Here is a 20,883-nt window from a genome sequence, read left to right as displayed (position 1 = left end):
CGTGGTCATAAAAGCTCCTTCCCTGTCATCTGACAGCGCAATACATTGAGTGAATGACAGCTAATATGAACCAATATAGCGGAAACAGGTCGCACTACAACCATTATCAGCAGTCGCACTAATGCGCCCAAATATATTATGAGGTCGCATAGATTAATTTTCGGGCGCATATGCGACCAAAATGGTCGCAATTTCGAGCCCTGTAACAGTAATTCCTTTTTATTGTTGTTGCACATAGTTGGACAAATCTTTTTTTATTGATTTAATAATTGTGTTTTCTGTCGTGTTATACGATGTTTGATGTCACAGTGTTGTTGCTTAAAGTGTGTTTTATTTGTGATTGGTGATCTTTATCATTTACAATATACCGTTATTCTCCTCGTAACATAACAGTTAAAACAAGGTTATTATAGATCAAGCTGGTCATTCTCTAGTCACTCTTCGTTGTTTCTCCCGTGACAAAAGCAACGAGTAGACATGACAGCAGCACGGTGACAGCATTTAATAGAGAGACTTAAAATTATTAATTTAACACATTTGTGCCCAATAATGGGTTTTATTTCTGTATTAGTGATCATAATCATGAACAAATTGTTCTTTTAGCCAAATCTTCTAAGTTAACCGGTTGAACTAATCGAACTGAGTAATTTGAAGCTACTCGCGTCTCCAGTAAGCACTTTTATCCACAAACTACTTTAGCCGCCTTTCCACTGCATACAACATTTGGACACGACTGTTAGAATGCGCCACTTTAAGGCAATTGCACTGAATTTTTAGTGTGGTCATGCACCATGGGAGAGAAGCTGATTCTCGTTGTGTCCAAAATAGTGCAAAAAGAGCCTTTATTCTGTGCTTTCACCATGGTTGAATGAATGAAAGAATGAAGACTAGAAACTCATAAACCTCTAAAAAATTTTGGAGGGAATGTAGAGACGGCATTTAAAAAATGTATTACTCAATTATGAATAGAATTGTTTTTGTTTTAGGAGTTTTTTTTTCTGATTAAAAAAAAAAAAAAATCCTATTTCTCATCTCGCGCATACAGACCTGCTTGGACAACACTGGAACACATCACATCCGGTCGGCTGGTTGCATATGCTTTAGTCGCAGGATTTCAAATATTTCAACGTATCTGCAGCTTAAATCAAATTTTCCACATAAGAGATGATTGGAACTCCACACAGCTCCCAGACTACTTTCCACTGGAAATGAATGACTCCCGGTTTGTCGTTTGTTGTATGCAGTGGAAAGGCAGCTTTACTTTTTAACATGCCTGATACCCCCCCTCTGACTCTAAATAAACCAATATATACTTATTATTATTATTAGTTATTCAGTTATTAGATCAGTAAACTGAGATCAGATTTGAGAACCGATTAACCGATAATACTGCGCATGAATTCAGCAGATGGTGCACCAAACCCAGACAGTGCATGACGGGTAAATCAAGGGCTAATATGACAGGATCTGGTGAAACGCAAGTTTTTCATTACAGAAAATTGTAATGGAATTTAAATAAGTGAATCATGCTTAGTTAGGTTAAAAAACATAATTGTAAGAAACTTTTTAGATCATGGTGTTCTTTTAACTTACTGAAATTTTGATTGCTGACTACATATTTTTGGTATATTGAGTCCTAACATGGGATGATTGTCGCAAAAGATCCGGTTTGAGTTAAAGATCTGAACTTCATATCACTACTGTTTGTCTAACTTCAGAAGTGGCCTTGCACACATTTTAATTAAGACAGCTATCTTGTGGGCTGTTGTATTTGAATTTGAGGATGGGACGATGGTAGTGTTTCAAAAAATGTATCTCTGGTCGAGTTTTTATTACACAAAATTCTGATGATTTTGAATCTTGCACATAACAAATATCTTTTAGAGAAAAAAATTCAAATGAAACTAATAAAAACAAAACTAAAACCAAGCAATTTAAAATTATGGAAACTAATAAAAACTAGTAAATCGTCCTCTTAAAACTAATCAAAACAACAACTAATGAAATCCAAAACAATTATAATTTGCATGTTTGAGCCTGTTTACAAAAAGACAAGCTTTCACTCTTTATTCCCTTTATAACACCAGTCGACTGAACTCAAATTTTGTTACCGGACATGATCTATTATTACAGAATAAAAAAGAAATAATTTTATGGTGTTAAATACAATAGCTGTTTCTCAATTTCAAGAGCTCGCAGAACGTACTCTTGTTCCAATGGAGAGCAGTCTTGCAATAAATACCAGAAAATATTGTGACCTAATTTTAAGTCCATATCGCATCTTAGTTAAAGAGTGCAGACAGAGCACTGTGAAGTGACCCGTTGATTTAAATATCTGCAGTGTTGAAGAACTGATCTGCAGCCGCATACCGGACGCTGCGCTTGTGCTTTAAGCAGATTATAGAAGGGCCCTGAGAACCACAAACCTTCAATTGTGTGAAAGCAGGTCAGGTGTAACTTGACAAAATTATTGTACATTTTGCAGTTTGTTTGCTCGGTGTAGAAAAACTCACTGTTTGACTGAAGTGAAATTCCAGAACATACTGTAGCTTCATCTGCAATTAGTTGGTCAAATTGTTTCCCATGCAGGTGATTTATTGTACATCATATTACATAAAGTAACTATGGCCAACAAGAATTACTATTATTATTATTAGTAGTAGTAGTAGTAGTATTTTCTTTTTTATTATTTTAAATTAGGATATTTAATTATTTTAGAGGGAACTTATTTATTAAGATGGTTTATTTATTTTAAGTTTAATTAAATTGTTCACATAATTTGATTTGATTTATAATTTCATTTTTATTATTAGAATTTATGCTTTCATTTGCAAATAATTTCTCATAATTTATATTTAAGATTTCTTTTAGATTTATTTCGAAACTATATATGGTATGTTTTTATTATAATTTGTATAAATTATTTGAAAATGTTCTTGTTTATTAAAGTTTTTTTTCTTTTTTTTTTACATTTTTTTTTTTTTTTAGATTTGTAAAATTTATTTTTATTTATCACCTTTTGATTTATTCATAATCTTTTTTTCCTTTTTTGTATTTTTTTAGCTGTTCCTAATTGCATTTTATTATATATTTATTAATTCATTTATTAAGTTAATTTGTTTTTCTTATATTTGGTTTAGCATTTATTTGGATATTTTGATTTATTTTAAAAAATTGTTTTTATATGTCTGTAAAAGTTATACATTGAATCTTTTCTACCTAAATGAATGAATGAATAAACCTGATGAATCCATCTAATCTACCTAAAAGAACAAGTAAATCTGTGTGATCTCTCCTGCTGTAGCCGTCTGCTTTTAACATGCCTCTCGTCTCCCTCTCAGTGCTTATGTTGGCTGCTCTTCTCTTCTGTGTCAACAGAAAATCTCGATACCGCAGTCGGAGAATCCAAATGAGCTGCGAACGTTTACCTTCTACCTGTCCAATGTGGGCAAAGACAATCCCCAGGGCAGCTTCGACTGCATTCAGCAGTACATTACAAGGTAAGAACAAAATTAAACGTATCTTTCATTGTAGTGCTGTGATTTGTGATGAGCAGGAGCTTTTGTGTTTATAAGGAAATATTGCCATGAAAACAGTTGATTTGAGTTTGTCTAATGTTAAAACTGGTTGTGCTTGCATTCGTGGCATCATTACGAGCGCCATCTGTTCCTTCCACTGTTCAGCTCTGGAGCTACACCAGAACACAGAGAATCAGTTCAGTTTGGTCAGTTCTCCAACCAAATGAGGAAGAATGCAAATCCATTCTTGATATATCTGAAGGCAGAAACAGCTTTTCATGCTCCTCTGAGATTTTGAGGCTTTGTGGCTTTTCATAACGTGTTTTTCGCTATAATAAGAAAACTTTCAAAATATTCAATACAAAATACTTTAATTGTTTATTGCTTTTTAAATAATTTTCCACTTTAGCAGCTCTGCATACAGAAAACTGCAGTTTTATTCTTATCTGTTTTTACTGAGGGCTTTGTTCATTTATAATTTGTCTGATTATATAAGCAGCAGTTCCATTGTGTCTTTTGCGTCCTCAATTTTGTCTCTTTAAATAATTGGAGAGTAACACATTGCAAATCGCTTGCTTTTTTCCCAGAAGCACCTACAGCAGATTAGTTATTAGTAGGGCCAGACAGAATCTTCAGACTTTTGTTATTTCTGCAAAATATGTGGAATGATTATCAGGGTATTGTAACTAAAAACTTAATATATAAAATAAAAAAAACAATACATTTTTAATTTTTTTTTTTTTTTTTTTTTTTAAGGTTTACAATGAAAATCAATTAGATCCACTTATTTGGTAAACAAAGCAAGCCTCTCATAAAGTATGCCTACTAAAAACAGAAGTTATTACTTTACAAACTGTATTGTAAATAAATCATATGAACACTTTTATATTAGTCAATATTATTACTGAAATTAATTTAAAAACTAAAATAAATATAAATTTGCACATGTAAATCAATACTCAATGTTTGAGTAAATCTCCAGAATTATGTGTCATTTCAGAATTTCTTCATTCATACAATATCGATAATTACTGTGTTATTGTTTTACAGTCTCTTTAGGTATATTCGAAATTTTTTATTTATTAAATTATTTTATTTAAATTTACAGACTTTACTAAGGCAAATGATTTTAATAGTCAAAAACAAAAAAAGTAACATCTCATCTTTAATGTCTTATAATAAAAAAAAAAATAAGTGCTACAGAGACTCAAACTTAATAAATAAAATGTGACAGTGTGTGCAATGATAAAGTGTAAATGCTGAGAAATTAAAGCAAACTTGAAGGTAGATCAACATCTGTAAGGTGTCTAATAATCACACCGTAAACCACAAACTCTAATAAAATCCATTATGATAATCAAATCTGAGCTTTCAAGTAAAGGAACTAACCATCATTATTTAAATAGATACTGCAACATTACAATTTCTGAAGTTAAAACTCTTTCAGATGGATAGCTAGAGGTTTGAATGCACGAGGAAAAGAAATGCCGCTCTGGCGACATCCTTGCGTCTTTATTAACAATCTTCTGACTGCTGCTTGTCACGGTACTCATTTTCACGCGTGTTGTTATTCTGACCTGAGGTGGCAAAACCCAACCAGTTCGTTCACATGTTGTGTCTTAAAGTATGTGGAAAACGTGTGAACGTGGATACGGTTTTCTTCACCATTTTCTATGTGCTTTGTGCTTGCGGTCCTCTGGAATCTCTCATAACTAGATGACCATCAAACGTTTTCTCAGAGGATGACAAATGATTGTATTTATGAAGAGAATGAAAAAGCACTGCAGTGTTTGGGTGCTCTGTGTTTGAGTCTGAGATGGCCATTATTACTGAAATGTATATATTGCATACAAAGTGTAAAAGCACATTGGTTAGTTCTACTTTCATAAATCGCGGTGAGCACGCAGCATTCTGTAATGTTTTCAAGTAGGTGGGCCTGGAAAACTGCCAAGCCTGCGCCTCAATTGGAAATAACCCTAAGCTTATTGACAATGGTTCCAAGACGCACGCTCAGCAGCCACATTTTAATAAAGCTATAGCACTTCATACCGATTTTTTTTTTTTTTTTTTTTTTTTTAATCGTTATTGACAGTAGTGTATGGTCAATAAAAATCAATAACGTTTTATCAGCCCAGCCCCATGTTGGCCTACTTAGTAGTTATTAAACATTGCAACTTTTCTGTATCATGACAAAAACAACCAATCAGCTTTCATCCTGTGTATGGATTATAAACATTTAAGTTGTAACAAAAGCCTGATTACCTCAGACCAGTATAGTTAGCATTTTTGAAGTTGCTGTTTATTTCAGGTTAGTTTGACTTTGTTTTAATAATTGTTTTGGTAGCTTGAGTTTTATTTTTTTTTGTGAGCACATTTTTGTATATGTAGAATGTTTTAAGAATTCAAGTTTAGTAGAAGACGCCCAGTGTCCACCAAAGCAAAGTTTAGTGTTTGCACAGCTTACATTAACTCCTGTGCAAACCTCTTATTGGCTAATAAACCGCTTTTTGGCTAATTTGGCTGTAAAAGCACACCTACAGGTACATATATAAACAGCCGCTCATCAAGTCAGACGTTCCACCACAGAATGAGGGTTTATAAGTTCTGAAAAGGATTATTTATTTTTGCTAATTTTATTTTAGTGACTGTTGTTAGATAAATTTTTTTAATAAATAGTTTTTTTTAATTTACTAAAATAATCTTGCCTTAGACAAACGCAGAGATCCCAAACACTGTGATTCACGGTCAACAAACATGAAGTATTTCAATTCAATTCACCTTTTTTTGTATAGCGCTTTTACAATGTAGATTGTGTCAAAGCAGCTTCATAAAATATCCTAGTAAATTGGAATAGTGTAGTTTAGTTTTTTTTAGTGTTTACGTTCAGTTCAGTGTGGTTTAATAACCACTACTGAGGGTCTAAACACTGGAGAGCAAATCCATTGATGCGTAGCTCTACCGATCCCAAACCATGCAAGGTAGTGGCGACAGCAGAGAGGAAAAAAAACTTCACAAATTGGAGAAAGTGAGGAAAAAAACCTATACATTCATAATTTTAAACCCATATCATCCAATGTTGCTAAAAATGTATACAGACATGCACATTGATACTGGCTAATTTGCATTTTTCAGCATATCATTTTCGAAAACTTCACAACTCTCCTCAATCATCTTAAGAAACATGGAGATAAATATTCTATATTTTTTTACTCTCTACACCTGCAGTTTCTTCAAGGGTCAGCAGAAGTTCAGCGGTTGCGGTTTCTTGTGAGCTCAAATGAAACCAGTATTGCAGCATTTTATCTCATCCCTTAATCTATATTCAAGCGCTGTGACATCATCAAAGCCATCATTTCTTAAATCTGAGCTGAAAATGTTCCACAATTACTGCTCTCCTTCTTTTAAATTGGCCTTTTGTTGTCGATCGTGTTAATGTTTCATTGGCTTTCTCATGTAATTAGTCCAACTTTTCATTCGGCAGTGCCATATAATTAGCTCATTTATCATTGCGCTTTTGTCCAATGAAGGTTCACTTATTTCAGGGACAGGCATCAATGGGGCTGCCTGCTGTCAGGTGCCGCATGGAAGATCATTCTATGATGATGATGATGATGTGACTCTCTCTTTAAATGTTAGTATGTGAACTCTTATTTTGAATACTGTAAAAAGGTTGAGCTTAGTCTTACAACTTAATAATAAACTATATGATCTGCATAATAAATTAATGATATTACGTTATGAATAAATAATTAACTATAAATGTGCAAATAATAAATGTATATATTTTATGGTCAAGAAGTCATTTTATTAAGAATGCAAGACAAATTGGCTTTATATTAAATGTATAATAAACAATATATGTATCAATTTACTGTTTATATGAAGTTAATAGTAATAACATTTTAGGGTCATCAACTTTTAAGAGTCACAATCTATAATACAGAAATGATATACTTACTGGCCACTTTATTAGGTACACCTCACTAGTACTGGTTTTGACCCCTTTTGCCTTCAGAACTGCTTTAATCCTTCGTAGCATAGATTCAACAAGGTACTAGACATATTTCTCAGAGATTCCGGTCCATGTTGACATGATAGCATCACGCCGTTAATGTAGATTTGTTGGCTACACATCCTTGATGTAAATCTGTCTTTCCACCACATCCCAAAAGTGCTCGATTGGATTGAGATTGGTGACTGTGGAGGCCATTTGAGTACAATGAACTCATTGTCATGTTCAATGTCATTTTCTGTTATTTTACAGACTTAATTCGCTGTATTATTTTGTATTATATTATTTTAAACCATTAAAAATGTCAATGAAAGTCACTTTGTTAATAGAGTTGAATTTTTATCATCAAAAATCGACAGAGCGCACACACCCCCAACAATAGCACAGTGGATAGAAAAACTTAAATCAGTTCATAGAATGGAATAAATGAAATTGAATTATTTTTTTTTTTAAACAAAGATGGGCGCCTGTTACAATGTATCTGCCAAGTATTCCCAGCTGTATCCTTTGAAATTTGAAGAAAAATGATGTCTTTTTGTAATTTTTTTTATTTACTGGCATTATAACTTGTTGTTGTTGTTGTTGTTGAGATTTAATATTGTTATTTTATTTTTATTATTATTATAATTATTATTATTATTAATTTTTATTTTATTTTTTATGATAAATGCTGCTGTCATTGTTTAGTTCTGTAAAAAGTTTTAATTTAAAAAATAAATAAATAAATAAAGTAAAAAAAAAAGTAGACATAGCAGAGATGAAGGTCCTATAACACGATTCACAACTAGAAATAAATTGAAAAACTTTTTTTTTTCTTTACAGTGTGAATAGTGTCGTCATAAACTAGTTTTAATCTAGTCAACCTTGCTAACCTTCTAAAAACACATTAAACCTTCTGCAAAAGATCTACCGCCAATATCTGCTTTCGCGACACTCATCAGCTTTAACAAAACATTTCAAGACAATTGCTGCCAGACTTTTAATAGTCCGTTGAGAGCAGCATTATTCAGCTTTCTCTGCAATCAAATTTACAGTTATTTATCCCCAAGAAATGTCTCTGGTGGACAAGCGCAGCCTAATTATACAGGACATTCTTTCGACTAGTTCAGAAAAACATGTCAAAACAGCCTTTATTGTAAATACTTTTCTGTCAAGCCATTGTGGGAAAACACTTTATGCCTTAATAACTATGATCAATTGTTTTGAGTTTCTGTATTAAAAACAGGCTTAAAGCAAACAAAGGCAAATGTTAGGTTTTCAGGGCAGATTATGACCTCACAGAATGCATTAAACACTTGTGCCTATGTCCACCTAGTAAAACGTATTCCATGATTCTGTCACAAGTGTTTTATCTGAGTTTACACTATGAAAGCAATCTGGCCAAAACATTTTCAGTCGCAGCTGGGCAATAGGTCCAAAAAAAACAGGGCTCATAAATAAGGACTGCCCGATGGCCCAGGGCCAGCATTAGAGATGCTTATTGCTCTTGACAGTAGACCGAATCGTCACTGGCCCAATCGGGCCAGTGCTGCCTTGTCACTAAATTTTAATTTGATTGCGACTTTGTCAATTGCATGCAAATATAGTCTTAGAATCGAGAAACTATTTGTGCTTTTAAGCCTTTAAATTCTACCTTCTATGTGAAGTCGTGAACACTATATTGCTTTTTGTTTCCTTTTATCTGACTAGATGTTGTGAGCACGTTATTTTTTTTCATAACCTGGTAAAAACCAGTACAGGGAAGAGACGGCAACATGACAGCAACAAAATCATAGGGCTAAAAGAAAACGTCTGAAACAGACTTTTACAAGGGTATAACACAACCAAAAAAAGTGGTGTTTTACATGGTTTGCCGTCAATTTTACGTCAGCCACCTGAAAATGCCAGCACATTTTCCATACTGCTATATTTTACTGCTAAATATTTTAACATTTTTTTTAAATATATAAATTCTAGATTTTCAGACGTTATTTTTGACACATTATTTAAAATATATGGCTAAGAAATAGCAATTCACTTTTTTTTGGAAAAATAATGGCAGGGCAGGTAAAAATCTGAACCACTGGTCCAGTCGCGCCAGTAGAAAAAATCCTTAGCGCTGAACCCTGTGTCTTTTGGGTGAATTATGACTTTTTTTTCCACCATTTACAAAGTTCACAAATAAAATGCTCACTCACGCACTATAATATATTGTGCCAAAAAAAGGTAAAAATCGCATGATTGTAAAATTGGTCTAAAAATAAATTTATACAGTAATCATCATGTGAGGTGGAGCAAATTGTTTTAATTGTCCAAAGACAATAATGGGTGTTGTTCCATTGATTTATGACAGCTTTGTTGAACGATTTTGAACCACTTCAAATGTTGATTACTATAGAATACCCCATTACTTTTAAAGCCATTAGTATACATCAGGGCTCATGTTTAGGACCAGTTGTGTTATGCACTTATATTATACTCAAATGCAACCATATTGTATATCGCTATAAACTGTAGGACCTTTATTCCATGTCATTTAAAAATATTTAAATACTGTACAAACTCAACTTGTACGACCCAGGCTTACCTTTGGACATGATTGCAATTGAACAAGCTCAATTTTTACACCCAGTTTACACCTGTATTTAGCATGGTCCACTAGTGATTGGCCTTTAAGCCCAAAGTGCACTTAATAGGGGTGTAACGATACTTCAGTGCCACAGTTCAGTTGAGTTCATTTGCATTTGGGGTGTCTGACACGCTTTTTGTCTGTGCAGTGAAGGGAGCATTCAGTTGGACTGTCTGGGAGGAATCCAGGACAAAATCACGGTGTGCGCCACTGACGACTCATACCAAAAAGCCAGGCAAAGCATGGCTCAGGTCGAGGAGGAGACCCGCAGCCGCGGAGCCATTGTCATCAAGCCTGGAGGGAGATATGTGGGTAAGTTTGATGCGTCCTCATTACTGGTTTGAGCCACCAGCTGGTTAAAATCTGATCTGTTTACACGCAGTGCGAGCAGACAAGTGGAAGGGCCGATTAGAGCCCGTTTGGATCCACATGTCTAGAACTGCAGCGTCCTGCATAATTTATGAAGATGCCTATTCTGGTGCTCCCTGATCAAAATATTAGATGTGTGCACTGGTACCACACACACAACTATCATTGCCAGACAGTGGCATTTATCAAAGATGAATCAGTTGAACATAGGTCTAAAGTAGGAATTTGCACAATTTTAAATCAAAATAAATTAGAATTTCTATTTTTTATTTAAACTAATTATTTAACATAATTATTTAATATAATATAATAATTATTATTATTATTATTTAAAAAATCAATAAATTTATTTTACATGTATGAATTGGGGGTGTTCGTCTCTGAAACAACTCCAGAATAGATTCCAGTTGCATTCACACAAAAATACCACAAGGAATAATCATATATTTCATTTAATACAATGATACTGCGTCAACCGCAGCTTTAAATTATGCAGTTCACTTCTGGCCAGACAAAACTAGCAGTTTAAACTCAGCTGCAGTCAAAAATAAAATGGTTATTAGCCCACACTTTTTTTTCATATTTTAGTAGTCTAATTTAGATAATTTAGAAAATTACATTGCAATCTTGGAGACAAAGTTAAAACCAGTTTATTATTGAAATGATTAATGAAAATACATGCTATTAGCTATTACTATTGCTATTACTATTACTATTTTGAAATTAACAAGACTCTTGTTTATCTCTAAAAACTAAGTTTTATATATTATTATACATTGATACAATTAATATACATGTGTATATTATCATTTTCTGACCAGTTTTCAGAATGTGACCTAAATATTTTTTTTACCCTCAAATTTGAATGAATTCTAAATATTTCAAGTGGTGCTCGCTGCAGAGCCATTTGGGCAAGCTGAGCTCCAGCGAGGGGGAGCTTGAGCTTGAGCTCCACCTTTTTTGCACTTCTTCTACGAGTGATGTCACTGGGGGTAGGGTTAGGGGTGGGGTTGGTGTACGCCTTAAAACAGCTTACAGGAGGCAGAATGAGAGCTCATGCTCCCCCTCGCTGGAGCTCAGCTCTGCTCAAATGGCTCTGTAGCGAGCACCCTCTCAAATATTTACATACTTAAGGGTGTATATAAATGTGTATTCGTGAATATGTATCTGAAATGGCAAAATATTTAAAGTAAATCATATTTAATAAAAAGGGAATAATAATTCAATAGATATGGCTGCAAATCAAAAGAAATGTACCCATGTGGATTTTTTTCCTCTTACATTTTTTTAAAAAGTTGCTTTATAAATAAAATAGCTTTATACTGTATACTTTGTATTTTTTTTATTATTATTATTATAAATGTTCTAAAGAACTTCATATAATCTAACTACTAGTAACTGGTTATAAAAACATTGTAGTTTTTTTTCTTTAAATGTGTGAATAAATATACAAAATGTATAGGTATTATCATTTACATGTTTAAAATAATAAATGTATTACTAAAATTTACAAATATAACAATTTTGTAAAAATATATAATTTTAGCATATAATGAATTTTAAGAATATAAACGTAAAAACTCTATTCTAAACACACATACCTTAACTTTACCTGATTTTGCAGGTAAACGGGTACAAATCCGTAAGCCTATAACAGGCGTGTCTGATGTGGCCCCATCACGGCGGACGTCCAGGCCAGTGATCATCTCCAGCAGCGCTCAGAAGAAGAGCCCGCCGCGACCGCTGAGGGAACGCCTCGTGCACCTGCTGGCCCTAAAACCCTACCGCAAACCTGAACTCCTGGTGCGGCTCACGAAAGATGGCCTGTCTTTTCAGGACAAGGAGACACTGGACAGCCTCCTGCAACAGGTTCACTACCAGCACTCCTCATACACGCATCTTTTCCTCTTTTAATGAGGTTAAAAAAACTCTTCTTAAAAAAAAAAAAAAAGCTTTTTTACGGGTTAAAAATACAACAACATAATATTGTCGCACTACAACATAGTGAAAACAAAACAACACAGCGATTAAAATAAAATAGCAAAAATAACATTATGCTTGTTATTTTAACATGACATTAGGATTACAACCATATCTGCATTCAGTTTTAGTTAATACTTTTTGGGGTATTTTAGGACAGTAATATTCAATATGCATCTCTAATATTGCTGTGAAAGACTAGTTTTGAGTTGTTAGGACTGTGCATGGTCTTCTGAAAGTAATTTATTAAAATTTGAACTACAGAGAATTTTTTTTCTTTTTTTTGCAATTTATTAACTTTATTGAAATAAAATACCCATATACGTAATTCAATGACTTTTACTAAATATGTGTAGATTTCCATCTAACATGGTTTTATTAAAGTTACAAAATGCGTACAAAATGAGTTCTACTTATTTATACCTAGAACTACCATAGTGGTCAAAGTAGAAGCTTTGAATGTAAATATGACGTCTTGTATGAGAACAGTCAGAATGGTATTGGTATGGTAATCCTAGTAGTTGTAGAATTCCGGTAGTTTATTTATTTATTTATGTATTTTTTATGTATTTGCTTCAATGTAAAGAGTCTGCTAAGTTTTATTTTTAAGGAAGTGATTGATAAAGATACTGTCTCACAAATATTCATTATATCTTTTGCCTGCTACCAATCTACATCATCACAAAGTAATATTTGTGTAATCCCTGCCTGCCATAAAAAAAACCACTCTGAAATTGTCCATTCATTTCTGATAAAGAACAAATGTGTTCAAAACAGACTTGTCCAGCTGACCAATCAGATCTTAAGCCCCGAATTGATTCAGACAAACCATATCAAAAGCATTTCAAAGTAATTCTAATGATAACTGCGTATTTTAACAAAATGACAATATTTTCTGACCTCAGATAAAACGCAGATATTTTACATATTTTTTAGATTCCTCTACCAAAGATTTCTAACAAGTTGCCTTTTAAAATTCCATGAGTGAACCATCAGCAAAATGACATTTAATTACTCTTTTTCTTTTTTTTTTTGGAAACCTTTAGCTGATAGTCTACAGTTTAAAGCATCAGGGGTGTAGATAAAAGGTGGATTGCATGCTGCTAGTGTGCTGTTCTGACAGAGGCTCTTACTTGTGTTGGCTAAGCTCAGAGTTTTGCTTTATGATTAATTTATTGCATTTCACCCATTCCAAATCATGTTTCTGAACTCCACTTGGACATAATGGCTCAACCTAGACACATTTGTCATTACATGGACAAACAACCTCAGCCGTGCGAGAAGCCGGAGCATTTACTACACAGAATTTGTCATCGTGCTGTTTGTTTTTCTGCGCCGGTGTTGAAATCCAGCATTTGAACTCTTATTTTTAGACCCAAAGACTTAAGCCTCTTGTTTAATTTTTGATGATGTTTTTTTTTTCCTGGTCTGGTGTAGGTGGCTAACTTGAATAGTAAGGACAACACCTTCACATTGAAGGACTGTTTGTTTAAGGAAGTTCAGAAGGACTGGCCTGGTTACACTGAGGTGGACCAGCAGATTCTGAAGAGAATTCTAGTACGGTAAGCTTCATGGACTTTCATATGTATTCATGGTGAATGAATCATTTTATTTTAAAGGGTTGTTATTATACAGTTTATATTTAAGTGGAGTTTTCTTTTTGTTTTTATATGAAAAAATTATTAACTTAAAATATTTAACAGATTTTATAAAATTTTTGGTAACTTTACTTTTGAACAGTTTATACTTTTTTGGCCATTTTAGCAAATCGTTTTGTTTTACATTTTACTTGTTCTTTTTTGAGGGTTTGAGTGTAATTAAGTGACTTATTTTTAGCTAGATTTCCTTTTTTTTGTGGGTTGGGTCGATGGACGATGGCATCATTTATCGCCGATAGATATCACAATGCTGAGCCAGTGTCGTCATCCTCCACCTCGCCCCGTCGCAGCAACAACCCGCTCGAGAAAAGCACGCGCTTGGGTCCCGTTTATACTAATCTTAGTTTTGAAATATTATTTTCAAATAAAAACGATCCACGTCTGCACTGGCATTTACCTAGCGTTCCGAAAAAGATCTTCACCCACTCTTCACTGCTGAGAATGCACATCACGTGACCACACACACACACCATGGCATGCTTTGCAGCATATGCGCACATCTGAGCTCCAGCCAGTCAGCGGGTGCTTTGAGCACCAAAAACCTAGAGAGCAGTGCACGTCGGTTAGTTCATCAAGGATGTATCACTGGATACACATGATGTTTAATCTTATTTCTATCTACCGACTCTTCTGTCTTTTGAATCTATCAAGTAACGCATCACAACGTCAGTACACTGCTTCAATCTTTCTCTTTCACGCTTGTTCATTTTGGTGAAAACCTCAGACACTGTTGATTGATTCCTGTTGGTTGTGCACCTTTTACAAACCAAGTTTGTTGACGTCATTATAACGACTCAATCACTTAACATATTCATAAGTACTGCGGAAAGAGTAACTGACTGGTGGTAATTTTTGTGTAATTTATATTTATTTATTTATTTATGATTTGGTTATGGGTAAAGCAAAGACCATTCAGGTCAGCTAATTAAAACAGTAGGCTACAAATAATTAATTTGTAATGGATTAATTAATAATTCATAAATAATTAATTCACTGCAAAATACGACGATGTCATTGTCCATAGCAATGTTTCACATTAGACATCGTAAGATGACAATTTGGTCTACATCACCCAATCCTATTACTACTGTTTTCATTCATTTTTCTTAATGCTTCAACTAGTGTATTTTACTTGATTATTTTAAGTGCTTCCCTTTTTTATTTCACTCCTTTTTCATTTATTTGCTAATTGTGTGTGTGCGTGCGTGCGTGCGTACGTACAACACTTTACCTGATCATCTTGACAAACCACCTGTGGAAACACTAATCCCTCTTTAAAATAAAAAAGCACTTCCCGTTACTTTAGCACCAAATTCTCTGAGCACTAACTGTGCCTGTTACATTAGCACTTCTTGTTAGTGTTGCCTCCTTGTTGAATTGCTGAATGCCTCCTCAATTATAAGTTGCTTTGGAAAAAAGTATCTGCTAAATGTTTAAAGTTAGAACCATTTTGTCTCTCACCAATTAATATATTATATTAGGGCTGGGTGATTTGACCTAAAATCAAAATCTTGATTAATTCGATTACAATTAATAAACTTAATTATTATTATTGTTTTTTTTTTTAGTTCACTGACAAGTCATTATGCTCACATATTACAAGTGAGAGTTTTTAAATGAAGGGTGCATAACTTGATTTTAAAATAATTGAAGGAAACGCACACTACAATCTATAATTATTTATTGAACAATGTTGAAAAGCTGGAATTTAGACACCGATTACCCTAAACAAACAGTGACTTTTCTTCTTGTAAAAACGTAAAATAAAATAACATACTTTTGGAAAATAAATAAATAAATAATAGTGTTTTTCATATTAGATTTAGAAAATAAGCAGTATATCTTCTAAATAAAATAACTCTTGTATATCTTGTATAATATTTTAAATGATGCATTTCTTGTATCTGTAAGCAAATATTTTAATGTAAAATTGAAAAAAATGACCTGGGAAAATTTGATCGATTTATAGGTTCTGAATGTTGATTAATCACCCTGCTCTATTTTATATTACACGCTATTGCTAATTTATATAATGTAATTATGCATTGCTAATTGATTACAGCTGTTTAGTTGCACCAAGGGTAGATAACAACACAACAGTATACGCATTTCCATGGAGAAGTGATTGATTATTAGATTCATATGACTGGCGTATTCATTCTCTGCCCTCCAGTAGTGTTTTGCATAACAAAACATGCACAACATGAGTAATAGTTGTTGCCCAATATAGTCATCCTGTAGCAGTCTTCAAGCTTTCTTTTTGGCTCTACATGGAAAGTCTGGGTTCCCATGAACTCTTCAGGCGGAAAACTGGCCCCTTGAAAGCTAAATTTAGCAAAGCCACACTGCGTGCTAGACTGGCGAGGACATGGTGTTGTGCTGTCCATTGGAAACGAAATGAAAATATTTGCCAGAATCAAACCCAACACCCAGGTGGAACGCACTCAGCACGACTGCACTTTGAGCCCAGTGGCTATGCTTATCAGCTGACGGGCCTTTTTTTTTTCTTTTTTTTTTCTCCTTCACCAACAACACACCCCCTCTCGCACCCATCTGGTTGCGGACGCCAGGCTGTCACGTAAGAGCCCTGGCTGTGTGCAGTTGCGATGCAACACTATTCCAGCACATGCTGATCCATGTGTGTGGGTGGCACAGGTCCAAGGTCCAGCCGTGCTTGGGCACACACAGTTCGATGGAGACTCATGCGCACCCACTTACTCTCAGGGATAGCCCCCCGTGTGTGTGTACCCGGGCCTGCTTTTGGTATGCATCTGGCCATGTCATACTGCCCCCTGTTGACATTCACAAACTCCCTCGGTCAAATGCACTTGACCACAAGCAGGAATTTGAAGCTGATTTTGAAGCCATTTACTGTATCAAGTGCACAGCGTTTGATATTAAATGTGTATGTATTTATGGAAAATTATATGTGCTAAAGTGATTGACAGCAGTTTGTTGTTGGCAACAAACAGAAATGACACCCTTAAAGGTCCCATGAAATTTCAATGAAATGTTTTAGATGTTTTAGATGTTAGTATCAGTTAGTATCAGTATTGTTAGTGTTTAGAATATCTCTAAGCTAATGTGCACAAAAACACTAACAAAATTGACGTTTAGAAAATATAAAACTGATATATAAACATGTAAAGCTTATAGTTTGTCCTTTCCGCCTAAATGGATCAACGGTTGTCTTCACTTCTCCTCATACCTTTAGTTTCTCATCAAATCGTGACCAATCAAAAGCTCTCTAGTATCTGACATACCCTGTCTTCCTCAAGATGCTTCACATTTAATGTGCTTGAGCTCAACCACTCTTACTGGCAGAACTGTGAGAAACTAAACACCATTGGCTTTTTTTTTTTTTTTAAAGGGTAGGGGCTACACTATGTCCCACCCTCTCTTTATATTTCAGTTGAGATTGTGTAACATTTAATAAAAAAAAACATTTCAAAGCACTTAATGGGTCCTTTAAACTATTGTTTTAACTAGTCAGATATGCATTGCATATTTAGAGCAGAGCGTTTCATTTAGGGCTGCACAATATATCAACGTTATATAGTAGCGACAATAGTATATGCAGTATCTATATCACAGAGTAGTGCAATAAATGTAATTTTATGTGCTAAGCTTTTGTGTGCTCAGTGCATGGGTTGTTTATCCAGGTCTGACCAATCAGATGGAGCCTTTATCTTCATCCCCAACTCTTCAGTAGGTGATGTTAGGTGAACCTAGAGCTGAATGTAATTGCTAATGTCAGAAGACAAGTGACGAAAATGACAACAGCCAATAAGAATCAGATTTTTCTGCAAGGGTTTTCATTTGTGGTGTTTTAAAATCTAATTGTTTTGTTTGTTTGTTTGTTTGTTTTGTTTGCTTGTATTAGATTTAATTAGCTCAATCTAGCTATTGCCTGTTTGTTGTAGTTTGATCATTAAATAATTTTTTTATTTAATTATATCATAAGAAATATTGCTATCGCAATACTCAACTACAATATCACATGTTATCCCAGTATCATACAGCCCTAGTTTCTGTTAACCAATGACATTTAATGAAACTTTTTTTTTATTTATTTAATTTAAATCACACTGAACTGAGCTAAACTGAACTGAACTGAACTTAAACACTAAAAACTGAACTACAATGTTCCAGTTACTATGACCATTTATGTGAAGCTGCTTTGACACAATCTACATTGTAAAAGCGCTATACCAGTGGTCACCAAACTTGTTCCTGGAGGGCCGGTGTCCTGCAGATTTTAGCTCCAACCCTAATCAAACACACCTGAACAAGCTAATCAAGGTCTTACTTGGTATACTTGAAACATCCAGGCAGGTGTGTTGAAGCAAGTTGGAGCTAAAACCTGCAGGGACACCGGCCCTCCAGGACCGAGATTGGTGACCCCTGCGCTATACAAATAAAGCTGAATTGAATTTAATTGAATTTAGTTTTATTTTTTTATTTTATTTTTTTTATTTATTTATTGAGATTGGTTACATGCATGTCCAAGCAATTGCACTTATTTTGGGGAGCATGTTATCCAAGGATTAATTGCAAGGAAAGCCTCTTTTTTTACTTGAAGCGGCGACATGTTAGATGTTGCCCGCTTGTTAAGTGTGACGTCACGCAAAGCGGCTTCCGGGTCCAAGCGCTCTATTTAACTGTATGGGAACACTCATGAAATGGTTATTATAAACGTTTACAAAGCGATTTAATACATTCAAAAATCATGATCGCAATTTAGATGTCTATGCCTAATATCCGATGGCCAGAAAATCATTCATTTTTTTATAAATGGTTAACATTTTGGTATTTGTAATGCAGTAAGCCCAGGGATTGTTGTGTGCACTATGACTTTATATAAAACTAACTTTTCATGTATGATATGAATTGAAAATGATCAAAAACAAATCATTTCTCAACTCAAGTGAGTGGCGGCTTAGACACGGAAACAGTATTACATACGTCACCAACACGTCATCACTTAACAAGCGGACAGGGAGGTTATAGGGAGGTGTGTGACTTTACTTAAAGTAATGCAGATTTAGAATTTCCCAGATGAACATCGAGTATCACGAGTAAAAAAAAAACTTTTGTAGCACCTGCTGCATCATGGCCAAGAGATTTTTTTTTTTTTTTTTTTTTTTTTTTTAACAAACAACCATTTAAAAAAAATAACCAATTGACTTCTGCTTATGCCAGTTAAATGATTTCATTGCAGTTTTGTAAATTTCGAATTGCCTGAAATAACTCATGCTAGTGTAGAATCCCTTTTTTTTTTAATCAATGGCATTTACTTGTCGGATATAAACACAAAGGCTTGCTTCCACAATTTAAGTGGGTTTGCCCTAATTACAGCTTTAGCTGTTTTTCCAACTGGCTGAACGGTTATAAGTAGGCCCACATGGAATCTGCGTGTGCAGAAATCTGCAGATTTTTAGCCCGTCATTGTCTATAGCCCCTTTCACACATAAAGACCTTTCTGGAAAATTACCGGGAATTTTCTGGAAGGGGATATTGTGTGAACAGGCTCTTTTTGAAAATGCCTGTAAACGCATTCTGGCAATTTTCTGGCAAGAGAAGTTGTAACATTACCGATAATTTGCCGGAATGCTTCGCTGTGTGATCGCAGAAGGAAAGAGCACGTTCACGATTAGAACCCGCTGATGTGAGACGTATACTCCAGCCAATGAGAACATTTAGATGCATTCACATCCGTGCTGTTTATGAAATAAAAGCCTTTGAATATTTTTTTCCAGTCACATTTAGCTGCTTGATGTTAGTCCGATAATGTCTGTATTCCTCCTTAATGCCGGTTCTGTACGCGCGCTGTCTGTATGTATGTATGTGCGTATTGTATCCGTGCTAGGTGTGCGTCTGTGTCTGTGTGTGTGTGTGTGCGCGCCCGCGTCTGTGTGTGTGTGTCTGTCTGTGTGTGCACGCGTGAACTTTCTAACGACTGTGTGTGACTCATCGTTGTAGCTTAACACAGCAAATGCATCAAATACTCATTGGTAAAGTTCTTACTGTAGTATTTCTCAAAAACGCTACATGAGATCTGCTTCCTTTATGTCTGTTTGTTGTCTGACACAGCCAAGGGAGGAGATTAAGGCACGCAGAAAGGCACGTAGAAATGGTGGGTGGGGAGGACTAGCCTTAAAGGTGCAGTACAGCAAAACCGCCACCCAGTGCAAAAATGTATAAAACAGAATCTTATAAAAGGTATAATAAAAAAATCTGATGGATATTTTAAGCTGAAACTTTACAGACACATTCTGGAGGCACAAAAGATTCATAATCTGAATAAAGGGGCAACCTAGGTGCCCTTTAAATTTCAAAGAGCTCCATCAGCACCATGGTAAACAAAACCATATCCATGCTGACTAGCCTGAAAGGGTAAGGCAAAGAAACCATTCAGCCTGATGGTGGAAAAGTGTCTTTTGTGTCCTGATGAACTGTAATGCAAGAAGTCATTTACAGATCAAGCAGATTAGAACTGTGAAACTTCTAAAGTGTTTCCCATGTTGTTTGCCATATGCATCACAAAGACGTTCAGCCAGCAGTCCATAGTAAGGACGTCTGCAGCTAGTTTGACTTCTGTGTGAGCTTTGTTTATACATGATTATGCTGTTGACAGTTAACATGTTTGAAATTTCACTAATGTTTTGCACTTACTGTATTAGGTTCGTTTGATCTCAACAAAAGCAGTTCCTTGGCTCTTTTTAAATTGAGGATTGT

General features: G+C 34.6%; 1 protein-coding gene and 1 long non-coding RNA gene across 2 annotated transcripts in view; one reads left to right on the top strand and one right to left on the bottom strand.

The window, feature by feature from the left end:
• Nucleotides 1-20,883, bottom strand: part of LOC141380320 (uncharacterized) — a 371,569-nt gene that overhangs the window by 305,882 nt on the left and 44,804 nt on the right. The gene's annotated exons all lie outside the window — the stretch shown is intronic.
• The window catches only part of ell (elongation factor RNA polymerase II), a 71,157-nt gene that overhangs the window by 38,937 nt on the left and 11,337 nt on the right, over nt 1-20,883 (top strand). Inside the window, 4 exon segments of the mRNA NM_199707.1 lie at nt 3,379-3,500; nt 10,287-10,450; nt 12,132-12,376; nt 13,925-14,049. Of these exon segments, the coding sequence (NP_956001.1) occupies nt 3,379-3,500; nt 10,287-10,450; nt 12,132-12,376; nt 13,925-14,049 (656 nt within the window).

The sequence above is a fragment of the Danio rerio genome, chromosome 22 (assembly GCF_052040795.2).
Source record: "Danio rerio strain M-AB ecotype USA chromosome 22, GRCz13ab, whole genome shotgun sequence".
Taxonomy (NCBI): Eukaryota; Metazoa; Chordata; class Actinopteri; order Cypriniformes; family Danionidae; genus Danio; species Danio rerio.
The sequence above is the reverse complement of the archived record's forward strand: the minus strand, read 5'-3'. Positions and strand labels throughout refer to the sequence as shown.